Raw genomic sequence first — 18728 nt, 5'->3', positions numbered from 1 at the left:
GAAAAATTTTTACTTCCTTCACTTTTTCTGATAAGTAGTTTCACTTCCTACTATTTTGTAGGTGTTTCCTGTACATGGGTTTTGCACACAGAACACTTATTAATAATGCAGAGAAAGAAGCAAGATCTTGTGATTTATGGGAAACTAGGTTCTACTAAATTGTTTTTGTGTGGTTGAATGGCAGGTGGCAGTCTTAAAATGTCACTGATTAGTCACAGATTAACATTCTTCAAAATCACTGCCATAAAATGCAAAGCTAATATTCCTTTCTTATTACTCTGTTACTAAAGTGTTTAATTTTATATTTAATGTGGTAAATTTGATTATACTCCTCTCTATAATTCTTACCAACACACAATTATTTATTTTATTTGGTCACGACTATGATTTTTTTCAACTGCTCCATCCATAACAATTTCAACTATGTAACAACAGTCTCTCAGGAGACCTGTGCAGATAGAAGGGCCACAGCTATCCCCACTCACATGGTATGTTAAGACTTAAAAAAATTTTCACTTAAAGTATTCAGTGTAGCTTGCTCCTGCACTGCATGCTGTGAATTCTCAAATGAACTTATATAATATTCTGTTCTAAAACCATTGCAATACAACATCAGATAGAAAGATTTTTACATATAAGCTGTAATTTTAAACAGCAGCTTCTTCGATGTACATTTGGGTAATTCAGTGGCCTGATATTTGTCCTGGCTGTTAACCTGAAACGATGGCCACATATGGCCTGGGAGTTCTTTGTCACTGTGATGGTGCAGAGTTTTTTTTAGAAACCTGATTAGGAAGCACATGACCAACAGGAAACTTTCACCTGTAACTGGATCTCAGAGGAAGAAAGCTGAAATCCTCATTCACAAGTCTTAAAAGACTCTTCCAGAATTATTCTGTGAGAGCATTGTTGATCACAGGAAGGTTTCTACATGGGATGAAGAAATAAAATATGAACAGTAAATGAAATATTATGAAAAGTTTCACAGAGAGATGAATCCCAAGTTTAATTATGTTTCTTAGACCATTTAATTTAATGCTCCTCTTAGTAGGCTTTTAGTTTCAAAATCTGGAAAAGTCAGAAGTTTGGGAGTACTCTTTTTTCACAAGGGTCCAATGTTATGTTTATTTTTTATTTAAAAAAAACCCCACAACATTTAAGCAGCTTCTGTTTAAATGATTTAAGGTGATGTTTTGTTCATTTAGTTTCTTTGGCCCTACTATTCTTCTCCATTTTCAGCATTGCCCATTTTTATCACTCTTTTGTGGGCAGAGTTAGAATTTTAACAAAACTGTGCTTGTGCTGATATGCTACAGCAGGATGCCTGGCACAGTGAATACTGATGAATTATAAAATGTGCTCATAAAGAGGGCTCATGCTGCATACACAGAGCAAGTCATACTTAAGTAACAGATTGTACAAATGCCTCTCTCCTCTGCTTTTGCTAGGTAAACAACTGGAATGGAAGTAATTATACTGCAATTTCTGTAGCCTAGTTCAAATCCAATTTTGAGAACCTTGCCTGCAATTAAGAAAGATAAATAGCAATTCCACTATTTTAATAAATGAACTTTCCCTTAATTTTTAGTCATAAGGAATCTGATTATAGATCATCAATCCATTAAAGGGAAGTTAGAAATTTGAAGCATACTGTTTTCATCTGCTTTCTAATGTAAAGCATTACAATAGCTTAGTTTTATACACATATGTATTTGCTTTTGTGAGGTTTTTAATGTTAGACTGAAAGACTGACATGAAAACTGATTACACTGAATCATCTGTAAGATGCAAATCCAAATCATCCACTCCAAGCATTTTCTATGATGTTTTCCTGTTCTTTTACTCATTCTGTGAGGCCTCTGATCTGGAACTGTAAAATATTTTCACCTACTGTTCTGATTTGTGTTTTATAAGATTTTCCTGCTGGCCCTGTCTATATAAATGTCTATTGTGGAGGAGTCATTAAGACCATAGCACAGATAGAGTACTATACTGCCCTAGAAGAGATTGAACACATTTTTAAGAAAGTGGCTAATCCAATAGCTTTCACCTGTCAGGTAAGTTGACTTCTGTATTTTTAATTAAAAAAAAAAAAAGATTACACATGCCTATGAGCTACAAGATAATACATAATCTTTTGATTGAACAGTAATGAATAATGACTCAATAACAGGCTCAGGTTTATAGAGGCCTGTCCTTCAGATGTCTAGTAAGCAAGTCAGGCAAGTGAAAACAAATTTTCTCCCTTACTTGTTTTTGTATAGGCACTGATATAAATATTCTTTGTGCTGTATATACCCAATGAACAACATCCTGCATTACAGGATGAAAATAATAACAAACAGGAGTGATGTCCCTCTCCATTTAAAGCATTCATTTTAGTATATTCTGAAACCAATAGGAGCAAGTAATCTTAAATCACATTGTGTTTGGAGAGTTATTACTCACCAGTAAATGGGATTTTTCTGTCATAGCTTCTGTGAAAGACAGTAGGTTGCTATTCATATAGAGTCCATTTACAGCTGCTGAATTATCATTCATGTACTTTGCTGGTTTCCATGCATATTCTTTGCATATATTTAGAAGAATACAGGTTTTGAGCTGGGTTTCAAGTCAGCACAGCAGGCTGCAGTGCTCTGCAGCGTGTCCTTTGCCAATGGCACATAAAAAATAATAAGAGAAGAAATCATCTATTAAGAAAGGACAGAATCTCAAATATCCTTTATTGAAGGGTAGCTAGCCCAAGCAGACTTGTCATGATGTCTATATTGTAATTGCAAAGCCAGAACAAAAATAATCGTTTGTGTTTCCAGTGCAGACAGTCTCATTTTCCTGTGACAAATGTACCTTATCTACCACCTAAGGCATTATACTCATAACAAAAGGATTAATAAAAAATGATGTATTGCATTATTAGTGTTCTATTAAGGATGGGGGTAGATTCCTTCTAAGTACAAGTCACTTCTGTTCTAAGCAAACAGGGTGTTGCACAAGAAAAATGGTGCAAGACTAACTACAAGAGCATTCCTAATATCTTTATAGTACCCATAATTTTTCCAGTCTGTATTTTGAAGGACATAAAAGTAAGCTTCTAGGAGGTTTCATTTAAAACTTTATGCATAAGAAGTGTGTCATAATGATTAAAAAATTATAATTAACATGGTCACCCATGTATCTACCTACAACAGACCTGGTATTTCTACTGGAGCATTATTTATATTATTTGGGAGTTTGACCCTTCATTTAACCAGCATGATTAATATTAAAACATGCAATTCAAATTATATTCAAATGCAAAAATAGTTCTGTGCAGAGCACGAGGAAGTGCAGCTGTAGTGCTGTAACTATGATGTATGTTTGTTTCCTTACCTCTATTCATCTGGATAATAAGCAAGGGTTTAAATGAGGAGACACAATTTGTCTGCTCTTAATTTTGTTGTTTTGGCAATTGAAAAATTAATGCCAACACCACGTTTATGATTAGGTAATTTTTCCAGTCCACACAATATCACAACTGCTCTGTGGGACAGTATAGTAATGGTAACTCTTTTGAAATTGCACGTATGTATGTCAAGATTTGTCATCATATTTAATGGTACCTGCTGGGCCACAGAGTGAGGTACACTAAGAACCTAAACTATTTCCATAGAATTGTAAAATACTTTAAGCTCTCATGTAAATCTGATTTAGTAACACTAAGATACATCCTAAAGATGTAATTTACAGAATATGATTCAACTTAATCTTTTAAAATATATTTACACAAAGAAAAAACAAAACAGGTTATGCTAATCAGAATTCCCATCAAGCAGGAGAAGTAGTAGTAACTTCTATTTAACTGGTATAATTAAAACCTTTCAGACTAACATCTTATTTGCAGAAGTATGCTGGGGCAAGAGTTGTTGGTCTATGCAAAGTAACAATCAAACACAATGGAAAACAAAACTAAAATAAAATAGAGAAGCTTACGGCACTTCTTGATCAAGGCAATATCTGTGATTCAAAAAATGTTCAAGATTTTCAGAACTGCTTGCACTCTGAGCATCTCCTCATTAAAATTCTGTGATGAAAATAAATTGATACAGTAATGCATACCAAAGACATAATGCTTTGGTAAAAGGCTTTCATTGTATCATGTATTCTGTTGCCAACCATTTCAGCTACTTTGAGATGCTATAACAGTTGAGATTATTGTCCACTTTTTCGCTTTGTCTCTCAGTAAAGCCAACAGATAAACAAAACACAACACATAGACTTATAGCTATCCATTCCTTTTACAGACATCAGGTAACTTTGTTTATCTTAGCAGGAAACCAACAAAGTATGGTATTGCTGCACTTAATGAATTCCTCGTTCTAGAGAGGAGTTAAAAATTAATACTAGCTGTATTTTAGATGAAATGTATTCTAATATTTCTCTTAATTTTTTTTTTTAATGAAATTCTTTGCTACATCTGATAGACTGTAATTTTCAATGTTCCAAACTTGTCTGGATTTAAAAAGGATTTACCAGTGTTAGCAAGTCATTTTAAACAACCAAATTATTATTTAAAATCTAAGGAAATAGAGTAAAAAAACCAAAAAGTTTTTTGCATAAGTTTCAAAATAAAAAGAAATGTTATAGTACAGTAGGAAAAGTTAAAATCTTAATAACTGAATCATAATAGTGAATGAACTTGCTATCAGAGTATATGAATGTGGGCATAGCTAAAGGCCTTGAATTTTTTTCTTCTCTCATATATTTCTCCATTAAAAAAACTCTCCTAGCAAGTTTGTGTTGTTATAGTAACAAGGTGTACAGACTGAATTTTCCGTTCTTTATAATTCATAATTAAACTTTTTCCATATTTCATTCTTTCCTTTTCATCAAACTTCTCATTTCAACATTTTGCTGCACTTACATGCTGTCTTGATTTTTCTGTCAGACCATCTACCAAATGCAACTATTGATTCAGTTATTTAGTGTTGTGTTTCCTGGTACAGATATGAAACTACAGACATATCCTTATTACTGAAATTGACAGGTTCCTGTTAATTTCAGTGATTTAGAATATCTGTAGAGATTCGGGAAGTCTTCAAGACAAATTTTGTTGAACAATACCCCTGTGATTCTGAGAGACCTGGTATCTTAAAGAATGTTTTTATCTTAGTCATCAAATAGGAGTCCATTTACAGTGTATTTTGAAAGCAAAGAATGACTATAGCCTTTTCTGTGAAAACTTTTAAGAAATAGCTACATGAATTACGCAGTAATATTATGTATGCACATTTACCTCATCTCCAAAAATACTTAATTTGAAGCTATTATTAATATTTGAATCTTCTAAGCCACATCAGCAGCCATTACTTTAAAATGTTTCTTTCTTTTCAATATGAAAACTCTTCAATATTCTCTCACTGGCTAAAATTATCAGAAGTGCCTATGTGGTTTTTAAGCCTAGCCCATTCTGTTTGGCAGAAGTAATCTAGATATTGAACTGCATATAAAGTAACGCCTGATATTTAAAAGCTACTGAAGAAGTTCATATTTATGTAAAATGTAACCTTGTTAGCACTGATAAAGCCAGTGAAAAATATGTTAATTTATTGGCTGTGTATGCAGTGCTTCAGTGGCACGTGTTTCAGGGCGTTATTAGCAGTAAAGAATGTAGATCAGCTCATTCACAAAAGTAGCAAAATATGTGCTTGGTGCTCTCCTTTTTCAAGGGTGTTTTTGCAAGCTCAGGTGTGATGGTCACCACTTGGGGTTTCTCTGTTGTTCACAGCTGTGTCCTGGTGCTCTGAGAAGGGAGCAAGGGAATGGGGATAGTGCATACACTTGAGTAGGTAGCACTGAGCAAGGATGAGCTGTTGGTGATGAGTAGCAGGACCAAGATTGAAGGCTGGAGAGAAGAGAGGAGCTGGCTGGTCTTCAGAGAACATGTGAAGAACTGCCTACAAACTCACTAACTTAATTCTGAGCATAACCTGAAAAGAACTTATCTGCAAGGACACTGGGGGAAATGAAGGCTTTTACTTCTTTTCTGTCATGTAGATGATATTTTGAGGTCCCTTCCAGCCCTCAAGATTCTGTGATTCTGTGATTGAGATAAAACGTGAGCTTTCTCAAACTCCTGACTGGCTCACTGTGCCCATGCACTGCTCTTAACTTTAAATGCAGTTCTACTTGTGTCAGCTTTGGTGAAGCTTCGGCATGAATTTAGGTGCATAGTGTTGATGGGGTTTCTTGGCAAGAATTGATGGGCCTACAGGGGTGTGTGTAGACTACATGAAAATAAATAAATGCAGCATATAAGTCTGTGAGTGCTCTGGAGCAGGAGAGTAAAAGTCTCTAAACTGAATTCCTTCTTGGATAAGGTGACCTCTGTGGTGGTGTGGAGCCAAATAGTGCAGAGTGGTCCTATTGCTAGCTCTATTTTACAGTTTTTTCTGCTATTATCTTCAAATAAGTACTGGAACAGGCCTTCCTGTATGTGAGATAAAAAATATTAGTATAGACTCTTTCTCTTTAACAAAAGAAACCCAAACACCTAAATTAGATATCCTTACTGTTGTAGAGTAGTAGAACAAAGGAACTTTAGTTGACAAGATAACTTGCTAAATCATTGCCTGAGTATTCAGATTTTAGATCCCTAGAGAAAGAAGTGGAAAACTTCAAGCAAATTGCACTCTTTTTTCATGGCACAATATCTGCATATACACTCAGCTGATTCCAGTGTTATTACTTATTTTCGTCCTACATTAGATTGAACTCTATTAAGGTAGTACCAATCACACAGAATCACCAAATCTTAAGGGTTGAAAGGGACCTCGAAAGATCATCTAGTCCAACTCCCCTGCCAGAGCAGGACCACCTAGAGTAGGTCACACAGGAACTCATCCAGGTGGATTTTGAATGTCTCCAGAGAAGGAGACTCCACAATCCATCTGGGCAGCCCCTTCCAGTGCTCCATCACCCTCACATTGAAGAAATTTTTCCTTGTATTTCTTTGAAACCTCTTATATTCCAGCTTATACCCATTGCCTCTTGTCCTATTATTGGACATCACTGAGAGAGTCTGGCCCCATCCTCCTGACACCCACCCTTTAGGTATTTGTAAACATTAATGAGATCACTCCTCAGTCTTCTCCAAGCTAAAGAGCCCAGCTCCCTCAGCCTTTCATCTCATATATAAGAAAGCCTACTTGGAATAAGAGAATAGTATGGTTTCCTAACTGAATTTTAATATTATTCCTCTTAATGATTTTAAAATATAATATAGTTATTCATGTTAATAGGGCATGGGATTTTATAGATACTTGTGAGGTTTTGCATAACCTTTCTCAATTCACACAGTAAGTCTGGTACTTAGATTAGGTCTTAGCATAAGTCTGAAAGTTTTTTTTTTCTACACAGACTTTTAATGCTGATTGCTTTGGTTATTGAGGACTAAATTATGTATTCAAAATTCCTGAGTAACAAATGCAAAGAATGTAATGTGGTAGTACAGAAAGGGTGAATTACGGAAAGAAACATATCAGAAATTACTAAATATAATGGAGTTTACGTATCATCATCAATCTTGGAAGGACTATGATTAACTATAGGAAAAATAAACAATAACATTTTATTATTGGTACATCCCTACCTGCACAAACTTGGCTTTTAATTCTGGGTAGTAATCAGATGAAAATTATGTACTATCTGTTTACTCAACATTTCCTGATCATGTAACCTGCTTTAGCAGAAGGATTGGACTAGATGATCTCTAGAGGTCACTTCCAACCCCTGCCATTGTGTGATTCTGTCATACTTATTTCCTTATTCCCTTTGACAGCCTCAGGAATTAAAATTCATGTTTCCTCAGTAGAACTTTCTGTTATATTATTCTCAGCGTGTTGGTTGCAGAGTATCCTTTTAAGTTTATGTGCTAAGTGTGTCTGTAGGTATTTCCTGATAGTTACCCCAGAATTGTCTTGACCAGAAATGGTTCAGCTACAAGAAGGCAAACTAATGCAGAACTGCTGGGGTCTGAGCGGAGCAAACCAACTCCTCTGCTGTGGTTAAGCATCTTTTGGTACCCAGTGCAGCACAGACTGGACTAGGGTTGTAGTAGTCAGTGTAGAATACTCTGAGTAGCAAAGCTCTGTAGTCAAGCTCTCTTCACAACATGCAATGAAACAATTATAGCTACCTTGAGAGTCATTAGGAATAGATCTTCATATTCTGTCCAGAAAGAGACAACCAAAAACGGATCTCATGGCAGTCAGCGAAGATTCCTTGTCTAAAGACTATGTATTTAGTAGGAAGGTAATCTAACTGATTGTTATCAGTTTCTTAATCTATCAACAATATTATGCCTTGGTTGATGGAACAGAAACTCTTCTCTACCTAGCAAATTATGCAATCCCAATGTAAAGGTTTTTGGCAATATAAAGCTACTGTTATCTCTAAATTGATCCTGAATTACTGCTGTAGTGAGACTTTGGATTTATTGACAGCTTGCCTATATTAGAACAGTTCCTGGTTATTACACTACATTATTGTAGCTAAATCCAGAGCTGATAATACAAATCTTTCTGTCCTTACCCTTCATGACTAAACTTCTTAAGTTATAATAGCTGGGGTTTTTTTCAGTTGGGTGATGTTTTCATGATCCATCTATATTAGACTATCTCTTCTGTCACTTTCAAAAACTGCTGCTCTTACAAAGAGTGAGTTTGTAATGATACTGTTCTGAGTAGTTTGATTCACAAACATTTTGAGGATAAAGTTAAAAATACCTAGGCAACAAATGCACTAGAATTTTTTTTTTCTTTTAAACAGACTTCTAAATTTTCTTCTGTGGAGAAGATGGACAATATTCTGACTTTGTTACTGAAAAGCAAACTATCTACTTATGAATTCAGCCCATTCCAAATTGAAGAATACCTTCAACAAGCTAGTGAGTCGCTTTTGTATAGATTGATTTTTATTACAGATGCTATGGTTATGACTTATTAATAAGACACTCTTAAAGTATTTAAAGCCACTGGTGAAATGGAAGAATCCTCAATAAAGACAACATAACCAGGAAAAATGGGAAAAGATTTCTCTAAATCATTACTTCCTGACTTGGTACTACATATTTATATTTGTCTGGATGTTTGATCAGTTTTGGATTAACTACAAATTGACAGCTTCACAGCTGAACAAATTTATGCTTATGGAGAAAATGAGCAATAAGAAACTTGAGGAGATGCCTGTACAATATATATTTTCACTAATTGCTCTTCTGCAATGCGACTTAAACTTCACTTTCTCAGTTTCCTGATATTTTTATCTGAAGAGAATGGATGACTTTTGAACTTAGAACAGCACTAAACTTCTCTATTCACTGTGGTACCTATGCACTTAATAGCTTCCATTACTTCTGGACAAAAGGTGATTTTAATTTCTTAGATTTTCCTTAAAAAGGCATCCTACTGAGTTAAAATAGGATTTGTCTGTAAAGCAGACATGCTATATGCACAGTTCCATAGTGTATCAGTAGAAGCTACTGTTGAGTACCAAATGGAGAGTCCTGGTTGAATTCGTTACCATCTTCTTAAGGATTCAAGTAATTTGCGATAAGCTAAGAGTGTGGTTGTTTAGCTTGTGTTTTGAAAGTGTCATTATGATGTTAGTTGAGATGCACATTAGACCTCAGCTTTTCTAAAAAACTTTTGGGGAAAAAGAAAACCCAAGAAAATTTATTTCCCTTCTGAAATACTTAAGAAAGATGTGTTTGAGTTGTTGCCTGCTTCCTGTTTTGTGTAGCTGGACCATGATTTTGAGATAAAATAAGTTCACTGCAATCAAATACAACATAAGTCTTACTTCTCATAACCAGATATAGCAAGTTTTGAAGGTAGCTCTACTGTGATCACTATCATACTTCCTTTTCTTTTCTTTCAGTAAGGTTTCTTTGATGGAATTCATGCCTCTGGTCTAGATAAACGTGATTCCTCTTGTGTTCGAAACATGAGCTTCAATGTGAGTCTAGGTTAGTGGGAGGAGAAACAGGGTGTTAGGTGAGGCATCTGTCCTTGATGTTTCCCATGCAAGACTGCAGGATGGGAGTATATAAGACATGATAAAGAGTCATTCCCAATGTGAGATGTTAGTTCTGGTGAACAAAAGACTTTCTGCCTCTCTAGTAACCAGACAGATCTGGGCACATTTTTTAGTATTGAGAACAGTATTTACCAGCCTGCAGTCCCTCCCCAAAAGGCCTGTGCAGTTCAAGAGAAAGTTGACTGTGAGCTTTAGCCAAGTAGTGACCTTCTTAAAATGAACTGGTTTTATATATGGCACAAAAAGAAAGTACAAAATTAAAGCCTAGTGTTTTTCATGGAAGAAAGATGTTATTGCAGAGCTGGAAGCACTCGGAATATGAGAATCCTAGGCTCTTATCTCCTTCCTTCCTGATACCTCTGTCTTTGACTCTATCTAAGAGCATCTCAAACAGACGTTAGACATATCAGGTCTAACAGAGGCTCCTCATTTAGCCATTTTAGTAGCATTTCATTCCAAGCACCATTTTTTCTTCCAAGGAGAAAATATCAAATAATGAAAACTAATTAAATGCTTTTGGGAAGGAAGGAAAGTGTCATGGTTTACAAAGGAGCAGCTTTTGCTTGGTAGCAGGGGGAGCGGGTTGCAGTGAAGACCCAGTAAAGAGTTTTTCGACTCTCCCCCAGCTCCTGGGTTCACACCCACCTCCGGCCCGGCTGGGACAATCTTACGCCTCTGCGATCACTATTTAGGACAGGAATTTGAAGCGCTGGGAGGAGGTTTAAGAGTGATACAAGAAGGAGGCGACCCCACAGTCAGAGAAGGAGGAAGAAAGGAGGAGCACCAGACCCGAGACTCCTCTGCAAGCCGTGGTGAGAATGCAGGCTGTACCCCTGCAACCCGTGCAGGGCCATGGCAGGACTGAGAGCCACCAGCAGCTCCGTGTGAGTGCACTCGGATGGGCAAGAGACTGTGTGAAGAACAGGCTGTGCTGGAGAGCCTGCGCACCGCAGAGCAGACCCACATGAGAGGCAGAAAGGAGCTGCAGCTTTTGGGATAAATGCACATCAGAGTGGCCCATGCAGGGCTGCTGTGTGTGTGAGGTACCTCACAGACATGCAGGGAGGACTGGTGCAGAGCCCAGCTGCCCTGAGGAGAGATAAATGTCAGAAGCCATCAGGAATAGACTGACTGAAACCCCCACTCCCTGCCCCCCTCGGCCATTCATTGGGGGAGGAGATGAAAACACTGGGATCAGGACTCTGAGCCTGGGAAGAGGGGAGGGGTGGGGAGAAGGTGGTCTTAAAGGACTAGTCGGACTCTTCATCATTGTACCACTCTGTGTTATGTTTGTTATATTTTGGGGTTTTATGGTTATGCTTTAGTTGGTGTTGCATTAAATTATTTTCTGTTTTCTTCCCCAAGTGGAGTAGCCTGGTCTGTTTTGTCCTGGGCCTTAAGAGGCAATTAAGCACTCCTTGCCCTTTGGCAATCCTCAAGTCTTTGGTACTTGAGGCTAATTGTGGTCGTTTGTTCCCTGATGGGCCTAAACCTGGCATAGGAAGCTATGGAAAGAAAAGCTCTTTAGGACTGAGATGAGTTATTCTACTGTCTCTGAACAGGCAGATGAATCAGACCTTATTTCAAAATTACTATATATGCTGCTTTTTCCTAGTGGTCAAAAAAGGTTTATGCCAGAAATCCAGTTGTCTCTTTCCAGGGGGAACACAGAAACTTTGCATTGAGACATACTTTCTTGAAAGAGAGGCACATCAATAAGTCAGAATGCGTATAGCGTTCAAAGGCTTCAAAGGCTGTTGAACTCAGTAAAGCCTCTGATTACAGTTAGCATAAAATGCTTAGTTCATAAAGCTTTTTATTTGTAACTTTCCTCCAAAAGCTGAAGTGACCTTATTGTTGTGCATCTACCATCTAATGGCTTTCAAGTCTGGTAGTATTAGGTCTAGCTTAGTAATAATACCTCTACACAATACCTCTACAGAAAGGTAGCTGCACTCCTTGGAAGCTAGATGTTTCCAAAACATAAGTGCAGTCCTTTCAACCTAAACACTAAAAAAGTTTAAACCTTACCCTTCAGAGATTGGTGCATGAGCACAGCAGGTCTATCTTGCGGCATGAGGTATAGATAAGAGCAACCTTTCTCTGTAGGGTTTTACCATGATGCTTAATTTTAACTTTATAGCCAACACATCAAGGTACAGATGATAAACACAAAGAAAGTGAAGCTTCTGAATACCTTTTTCCTTCAGTCTTTACTGCTAAGGATTTGGTTAGGGATCTACTAGGTAAGCTGGATACCCACAGATCCTTGGGTCCTGACAGGATGCACCCACAAGTGCTGAGGGAACTGGCTGACGTTATTGCTAAGCCACTCTCCATAATTTTTTGATTGACTATGGAGCACAGGTTAGATGCCTGAGGACTGGACAAAGGCCACTGTCACTCCAGGCTTCAGAATTGGTAAGAAGGAGGACTTGGGAAACTACAGGTTGGTCAACCTTACCTCCATCTTTGGAAAGGTATGTCACCTCTAAACACATAAAGGAAAAGATAGTTATCGGAAGGCGTCAACATGGATTCACCAAGGGGAAATCCTGCTTGACCAACCTGATAGCCTTCTATGAATGCATGATGGGCAGGGTACAGGAGAAGAGAGCAGTGGATGTCATCTACCTTGACTTCAGCAAGGCTTTTGACATTGTCTCCCATAACATTGTTAATGAAGAGCTCAAGCAGTGCTGCTTGGATGAGTGGACAGTGAGGTGGATTGAGAAATGGCTGAAGGACAGAGCCCAGAGGGTGGTGATCAATGGCAGAGAATCAAGTTGGAGGCCTCTGGCCAGTGGAGTTCCACAGGGATGGGCTCTGGGGCCATTCTGATTCAACATCTTCATAAATGACCTGGATGAGGGGACAGAGTGTACTCTCAGCAAGTCCACTGATGGCGCCAAACTGGGAGGACTGACTGATTCACCAGAAGGCTGTGCTGCCATTCAGTGAGATATTAACTGGCTTGAGCATTGGGCACAGAGGAACGTCATGAGATTCAACAAGGGCAAGTGCAGAGTCCTGCACCTGGGGAGGAACAGTTCCATGCACTAGTACAGGTTGGGGATTGGTCTGCTGGAGAGCAGCTCTGCAGAGAGAAACCTGGGAGTGCTGGTTGATAATAAACTAACCATGAGCCAGCAATGTGCCCTCATGGCCAAGAAGGCAAATGAAATCCTGAGGTATGTCAAAAAGAGTGTGTAAAGCAGTTTGAGAGAGGTTGTCCTCTCTCTCTACTCCGCCGTGTTAAGGCCACATCTTGAGTGTGGTGGCCAATTCTGGGTTCTTAAGTGCAAGAGAGACAGGGAATGTCCTGACAGAGTCATGTGGAGGACTACCAAGATGATCAAGGGAGTGGAACGTCTTTCTTATGAGGAGAGGCTGTGGGACCTGGAGCTGTTCAGCCTAGAGAAGAGAAGACTGAGAGAGGACCTTATCAATGCTTATGAATACCTACTAGGGTGGGCCTAATCTTTTTCTGTAGTGCCCAGTGACAGGAGGTAACAGGCACAAGCTGGATCACAGGAAGTTCCGTTGGACACAGGAAGTTCCACTTGAACATGAGGAGAAACTTCTTTCATGTGAGGGTGAGGGAGCCCTGGCACAGGCTGCCTGGGGAGGATGTGGAGTCTCCTTCTTTGGAGGTTTTCAAAACCTACCTGGATGTGTTCTTGTGTGACCTGATGGACAAGAACCTGCTTTAACAGAAAGATTGGACTGAATGATCTCTAGAGATCCCTTCCAACTCCTACCGTTCCATAATTCTGTTATGAAAACTTAGGAGTGTAAAACTAAATATAAAATCTAGGAGGAAAAATGTTTGTGATGTAATCCAAGAAAAATGTGATTAACAGTGGGTTCAATTAAGACATCACCAGATATCCCTCACATTGTTTTTCAAGAATGACTGTTTAACAATTTTTTAGTATGATGAATATAATATATGCAATAAGTCAATGACTAGACAGGCAAAGTCAAGATAGATGCCAAAGTTGCAAAAGGGCAATTCTGATACCACATTACTTTCAATATATCTGTTAGAAATGTCTGAATAATCTTCTCAGCCATTGCTACTTTGGTTCACTCTTCATTGCATAGTTTTAGATTGCCTAATTTATTTTGACTGTATTGACAGTCTGTCAACATGCCTGTCTTTATTTTGTATGCAGAATCTCTACTGGAAATGCAATTTCATCATTTCATGTGATAAGAACAAAAATATGCTCACGGTATTACTATAGCTCTCACTGTGTGTTTCTTATCATGTACATACATTATTATATTTATAGTATTTTTTTTCTTGCAAACCCTGGGGCTGTTCACTTGTCTTTCAATTTACATTTATTCAGATTAAGCTGGAGACTTTGAGTGCTTGATGAGAGGCCTTATGTCTAGTTCCTTATTTCATCTGGAAAAGATAATATTATTGGTCTATTATACCTAGTCTATTAAATCAATATAACCAGGTCTTGTAAATTTGTGTGGTTATCTGTCTCTATACTAACTTATGGATATGCAAACATACCTATAAGATATTCCTAGGGTAAAAGAATCCAGTGTTGTTTCCCTGGGGTGGACTCAACTAGGATATTTTCAGTATTCTTCTTTCCTTTAAATACTAATGAAGAAAGTAAGATTTCCTGATAAACTTATTATGTTACCTTAATATCCAACAGAAGAACTTTACCTGCTCAGGTTAAATATATCACTGGATATAACAGTTTCTGATAAGGGAAGTTTTTCAAAAGATGCCATGGATCAAAGATAAATATTCTGGAAATTTTAATCTCTTGCTGTCTAAGCAAGGAGAATTCTTTGAGCAGCACATCAGACTTTGGGTTCCTCACAATATGTAAACCTAGGGCTATAGCCCTACAAGTATTTTAACACGTATGCAGTAGTCTTTCTTTGTGCAAGCTCATTTGCTGGACTACGTGCAGGAAGGAAATGACAACACTACCTAAGTGGAGGCAATGATGATGCTGTATCTATAGTTGTTTGACCACCTCTGAAGTTTGTTGGTATTATTCAACAGAAATTAATTCATAAAAGGCAGCAGTTGGAAATGGTAAAAATAGAAATTTGTACTGATTTTTTTTTTTGTTTTTACAAATCATGGTTTCCATTGAGAGCCATTGAAATTTAATGTGCCATGCATAAGATGAGCTTCAGTTTCTTGCTTTTGATGAAGCTTCCTATTGTAATAGTTATTGTAGTAACCAAAAAGTAAATCATGAGCATCTACCAGAAAAAAAAAAAAAGAAAAAAAATTGGAACTGTTGTCTATAAAAAGGCTTGTCAGGAATAAAGTGCACATTTCAGGCCTGAACTGTACCTTTTTTAATTGCTTTTTTTTGTGGTTGCATGATGTGTTTTATGTCATTCTAAAGAAGTTGAAGGTATCTGAACATTGTTAAAATATATTTAGAATTATGCATGGATATTACCTACCAGCTGTATGGAAGAATTAAGATATTAAGAATTCAACTTATCAAGGGAAAAAAAGTATTTGTCTTAATAATGAGTGATATTTAAAGAGATTACTCTACATACTCTGAAGTGGAATACTGGAAGCCCAATCTGATGGGAAATCTAAACCCAGACAGAATAGAAGCCACTGAAAAAAAGATTGTGTTTAACAGCAGCACTAAGTGAAAGATAGAGCTCAGACATGTCTGGGGTTTTCAGTGGTGGTGTCCTCCCTCCTTGTAGAAGCATGTAACTAAAGATAGAGATACTGTCTTGAATATTGTACATTTTGTACCATACTGATTTCAGGGTAGTACCTTGTATATATTTTATTTCTTTATTTCCTGATGATAGAATCCAGTCATGGCATACTAACAAACCAACACTTATATGTCAGAAGTTTTCTTGAGCTTAGAAAGCTTTTGAATCCTTTAGGTTTGGGAGTTCTTGGTACATCAGTTCCTGTCCAAGAGATGGCAATTTACTTGAGGAAAACCTGGTGTGTTTTTTTCCACTATAAATGAATTTTCTCTTTTGTACAAGTGGAATGTTACTATTGTTCTGATTAATCAATCATCAAGGGTTATGAAAAGACATGATTTTTTTTTTTTTGTAGAAACTACTGCTTTTTGTCACCTACCACTGCTAGCCACCTAACAAGTCCTATCCTGATTTCTGTAATTCTGTCACTCAAGCTGAAACATCTATCCCAAAAGAAAAAAATAGTCTGGATTTTCAAGCTGCTAGCAAAACAATGGAAGAAAAGAAGGGGAGAAGAAACAAAAGAGGCTTTAAGTATTTATTTGATTAAATTGCTGTTGATAGTGTAGAAGTCAACACTTTTAAATGTCTATTTCACTTGCTTTTAAGTCCTACAAGGTCTGTAGAAATATCACTGTTGATTTCTTTGTTTGCTTGCTGCAATTTTATGGAAATTCCTGCAGGCTGAGACAATGCTACAATACAGTAATGTTAGATTTCTGAGAAGTGAAGTCCAACAACATCGTTTTCCCTTCACTACATGGTTGGCAAAGCCATTGGCTTACAGAGGGCAGAGAATTACTGCTTGTACTACAGCTGTATTTAGCTGTACACTGAAGTATTACTGAGGTTGCTGAAGTGTCAGCAACCGTTTCTGCTGTTGGTATAACAATTACTAATAGAGTGGTTATACCAGGCTGGCCTTATGTAGTTCAATAGTTCAGAGTTTTTGTCAGCAAGACTTGGAAAGGTTAGCCCTTGGAGAATACAGTCTGTTTTGTATAAGTGCTGCCAGTTATTTTACTTGTAGAAGTAACATCTGAGTGTTTCAAGCTCTCTGAATTTGATGGAGCTCAACATAAGTGTCTGATGTTCCTCACAACAGCACAATTTGATGGTATCTTAGGGCCTGGTTTCTGTTTCATGAACACAAGTACTTAAATCTTTCCATTTGAACCACTCAATAAAGCTGTTGCATGTGTCAACAACCCTGTGCAACATAGAAACAAGAGATCCTCCCTTCTGAAAGCAAGGCTGGCATGAGGTTAGTGCCCATGGATTGAGAGCTTGCTTATTTTCTGTATTACCAATATACCACAATATATTGGTAGATGGAAGAGGCTTATTTATAAGGCATTTAGTGAGCGAAGGGACAAGGTTACAAGTCAGGGGCCTCTTAATCCCAGCTGGTGATCTACCTAACTAAAGGGAAAATGAGTGCACATCTGTCTCTCTTGAACATGTAGACTGGAAACTTCTGAATGTGGCCATGTATTGTGTTTTATGATCATGTCCACTAGCTAGCAATGATACTACATATTATGTTGTGTGGCCTGGCAAAATTCCAATGTATTGTCAATACTGTGTTTTGCTAAATCCTCCCTGGAAAGAAGAATGCATTCATACAGTTACGCTACTAAAAGAGAACTGTGTTTAACTTTGTGGAAGGCTCATGGCTAAAAGAAAAACGAGTTATAGAAAGTGCAAACTGCACATTTAGAAACAAAATATTTCAGGCAGACAATTTATATTACCTGTAATAGTAGTGTACCACTAATGATATAAATGTGATGATTATTTTCTTCCCCAGAGCATTCAATTCCTGTCAAAATTGCCATTATGCCATCATTTTTTGTACTGCTAAAAGGCTTTCAATTCAAGGGACAGTTATTCCTTTATTTATAGATAATAAAGCCATATTTATCTTAGAAATGTATTTCATCATAATATTTAAATTTATCTGTAACAAAAGATGTTGCAGAGAGAGCTCTTGAATTAAATTAAGAGATAAATTGTAAGAATTTTGTCATCCTGATGCAACTTACGTCATTTATCCTCTCTGGACTTGAGGTCTCTTTCATGACACTGTTGTCTGTTGTAGCTGTTTTAAGCATGGAGTGGAAACGTGTACTGTGAAAGCTGCTTGAATTACTCTGTGAATAGAATTTGCCCTTCTATGCTCTTTTTTGAAGTAGATGCCATGAAAAGATAGAGAAGATGAAGTAGATTTATATCTTGAGCAAGATTTATACCTTGGAACTAAGACTTTAATAATTAAGTTCAGTCTTTAGGTTTAACACATTCCCAAGGAAATAATATAATCCTTGTAGCTTCTTTATTCTGAGATGTAATAGTGATGCTATGTTGATACCTGTCCAAAATTAAGCTTTTTGGAAATTGCTTTTCAATCTAGGATCTCATTGGCTCTTGTACAAAAAGAAAATCCCTCTGCTGTTGAATAAAATGTTCTCCTTGCAACTGCATGTATGTGTGGAATTTTGTTGAATTCTTGCACAAAGTTCCTGATTGGTAGGTTGGCGTGTAGCAGCAGCAGTGTCCTCAATGGCTCCTTCACCTACAGTCGTAACTAGAACCAACATTTTGAGGCAGAATGGCTTTATAATAAAGCTCATGTAGACTAAATAGTTGTGAAGGTTTACAGGTCAGATTTATCTCAATACTCATTGTCAAAATAAGAAACAAATGAAATTATTTCTGTTTCCAGTTCTTGGTGAAAGTGCTTTAATATTGTTTATGTGATGTTAAAAACATTTGTTTCATTTATATCCTTTTTGAGTATTAAGTAAGAAATCTCACTACCAGTGCTTTTGTTTAAGTTTTCATACCTGAAGACAGCCTTTTTTTTCTCTTACTGCAAGGAGTAATATAAAAAAAAAGTTTGTTTTAGGAAATTG

The 18728-nt window shown here is 37.2% G+C and overlaps 1 protein-coding gene across 1 annotated transcript in view; it reads left to right on the top strand.

Moving 5' to 3' along the window:
• Nucleotides 1–18728, top strand: part of BANK1 (B cell scaffold protein with ankyrin repeats 1) — a 165718-nt gene that overhangs the window by 46897 nt on the left and 100093 nt on the right. The window contains exons 7-8 of the mRNA XM_061993195.1: nucleotides 1915–2057; nucleotides 8806–8923. Coding sequence (XP_061849179.1) covers nucleotides 1915–2057; nucleotides 8806–8923 — 261 coding nt within the window. The remainder of the gene's footprint in view (nucleotides 1–1914; nucleotides 2058–8805; nucleotides 8924–18728) is intronic.

The sequence above is a fragment of the Colius striatus genome, chromosome 3, assembly GCF_028858725.1.
Source record: "Colius striatus isolate bColStr4 chromosome 3, bColStr4.1.hap1, whole genome shotgun sequence".
In the NCBI taxonomy this organism is placed as follows: domain Eukaryota; kingdom Metazoa; phylum Chordata; class Aves; order Coliiformes; family Coliidae; genus Colius; species Colius striatus.
This window is presented reverse-complemented; position numbering and strand designations above follow the sequence as displayed.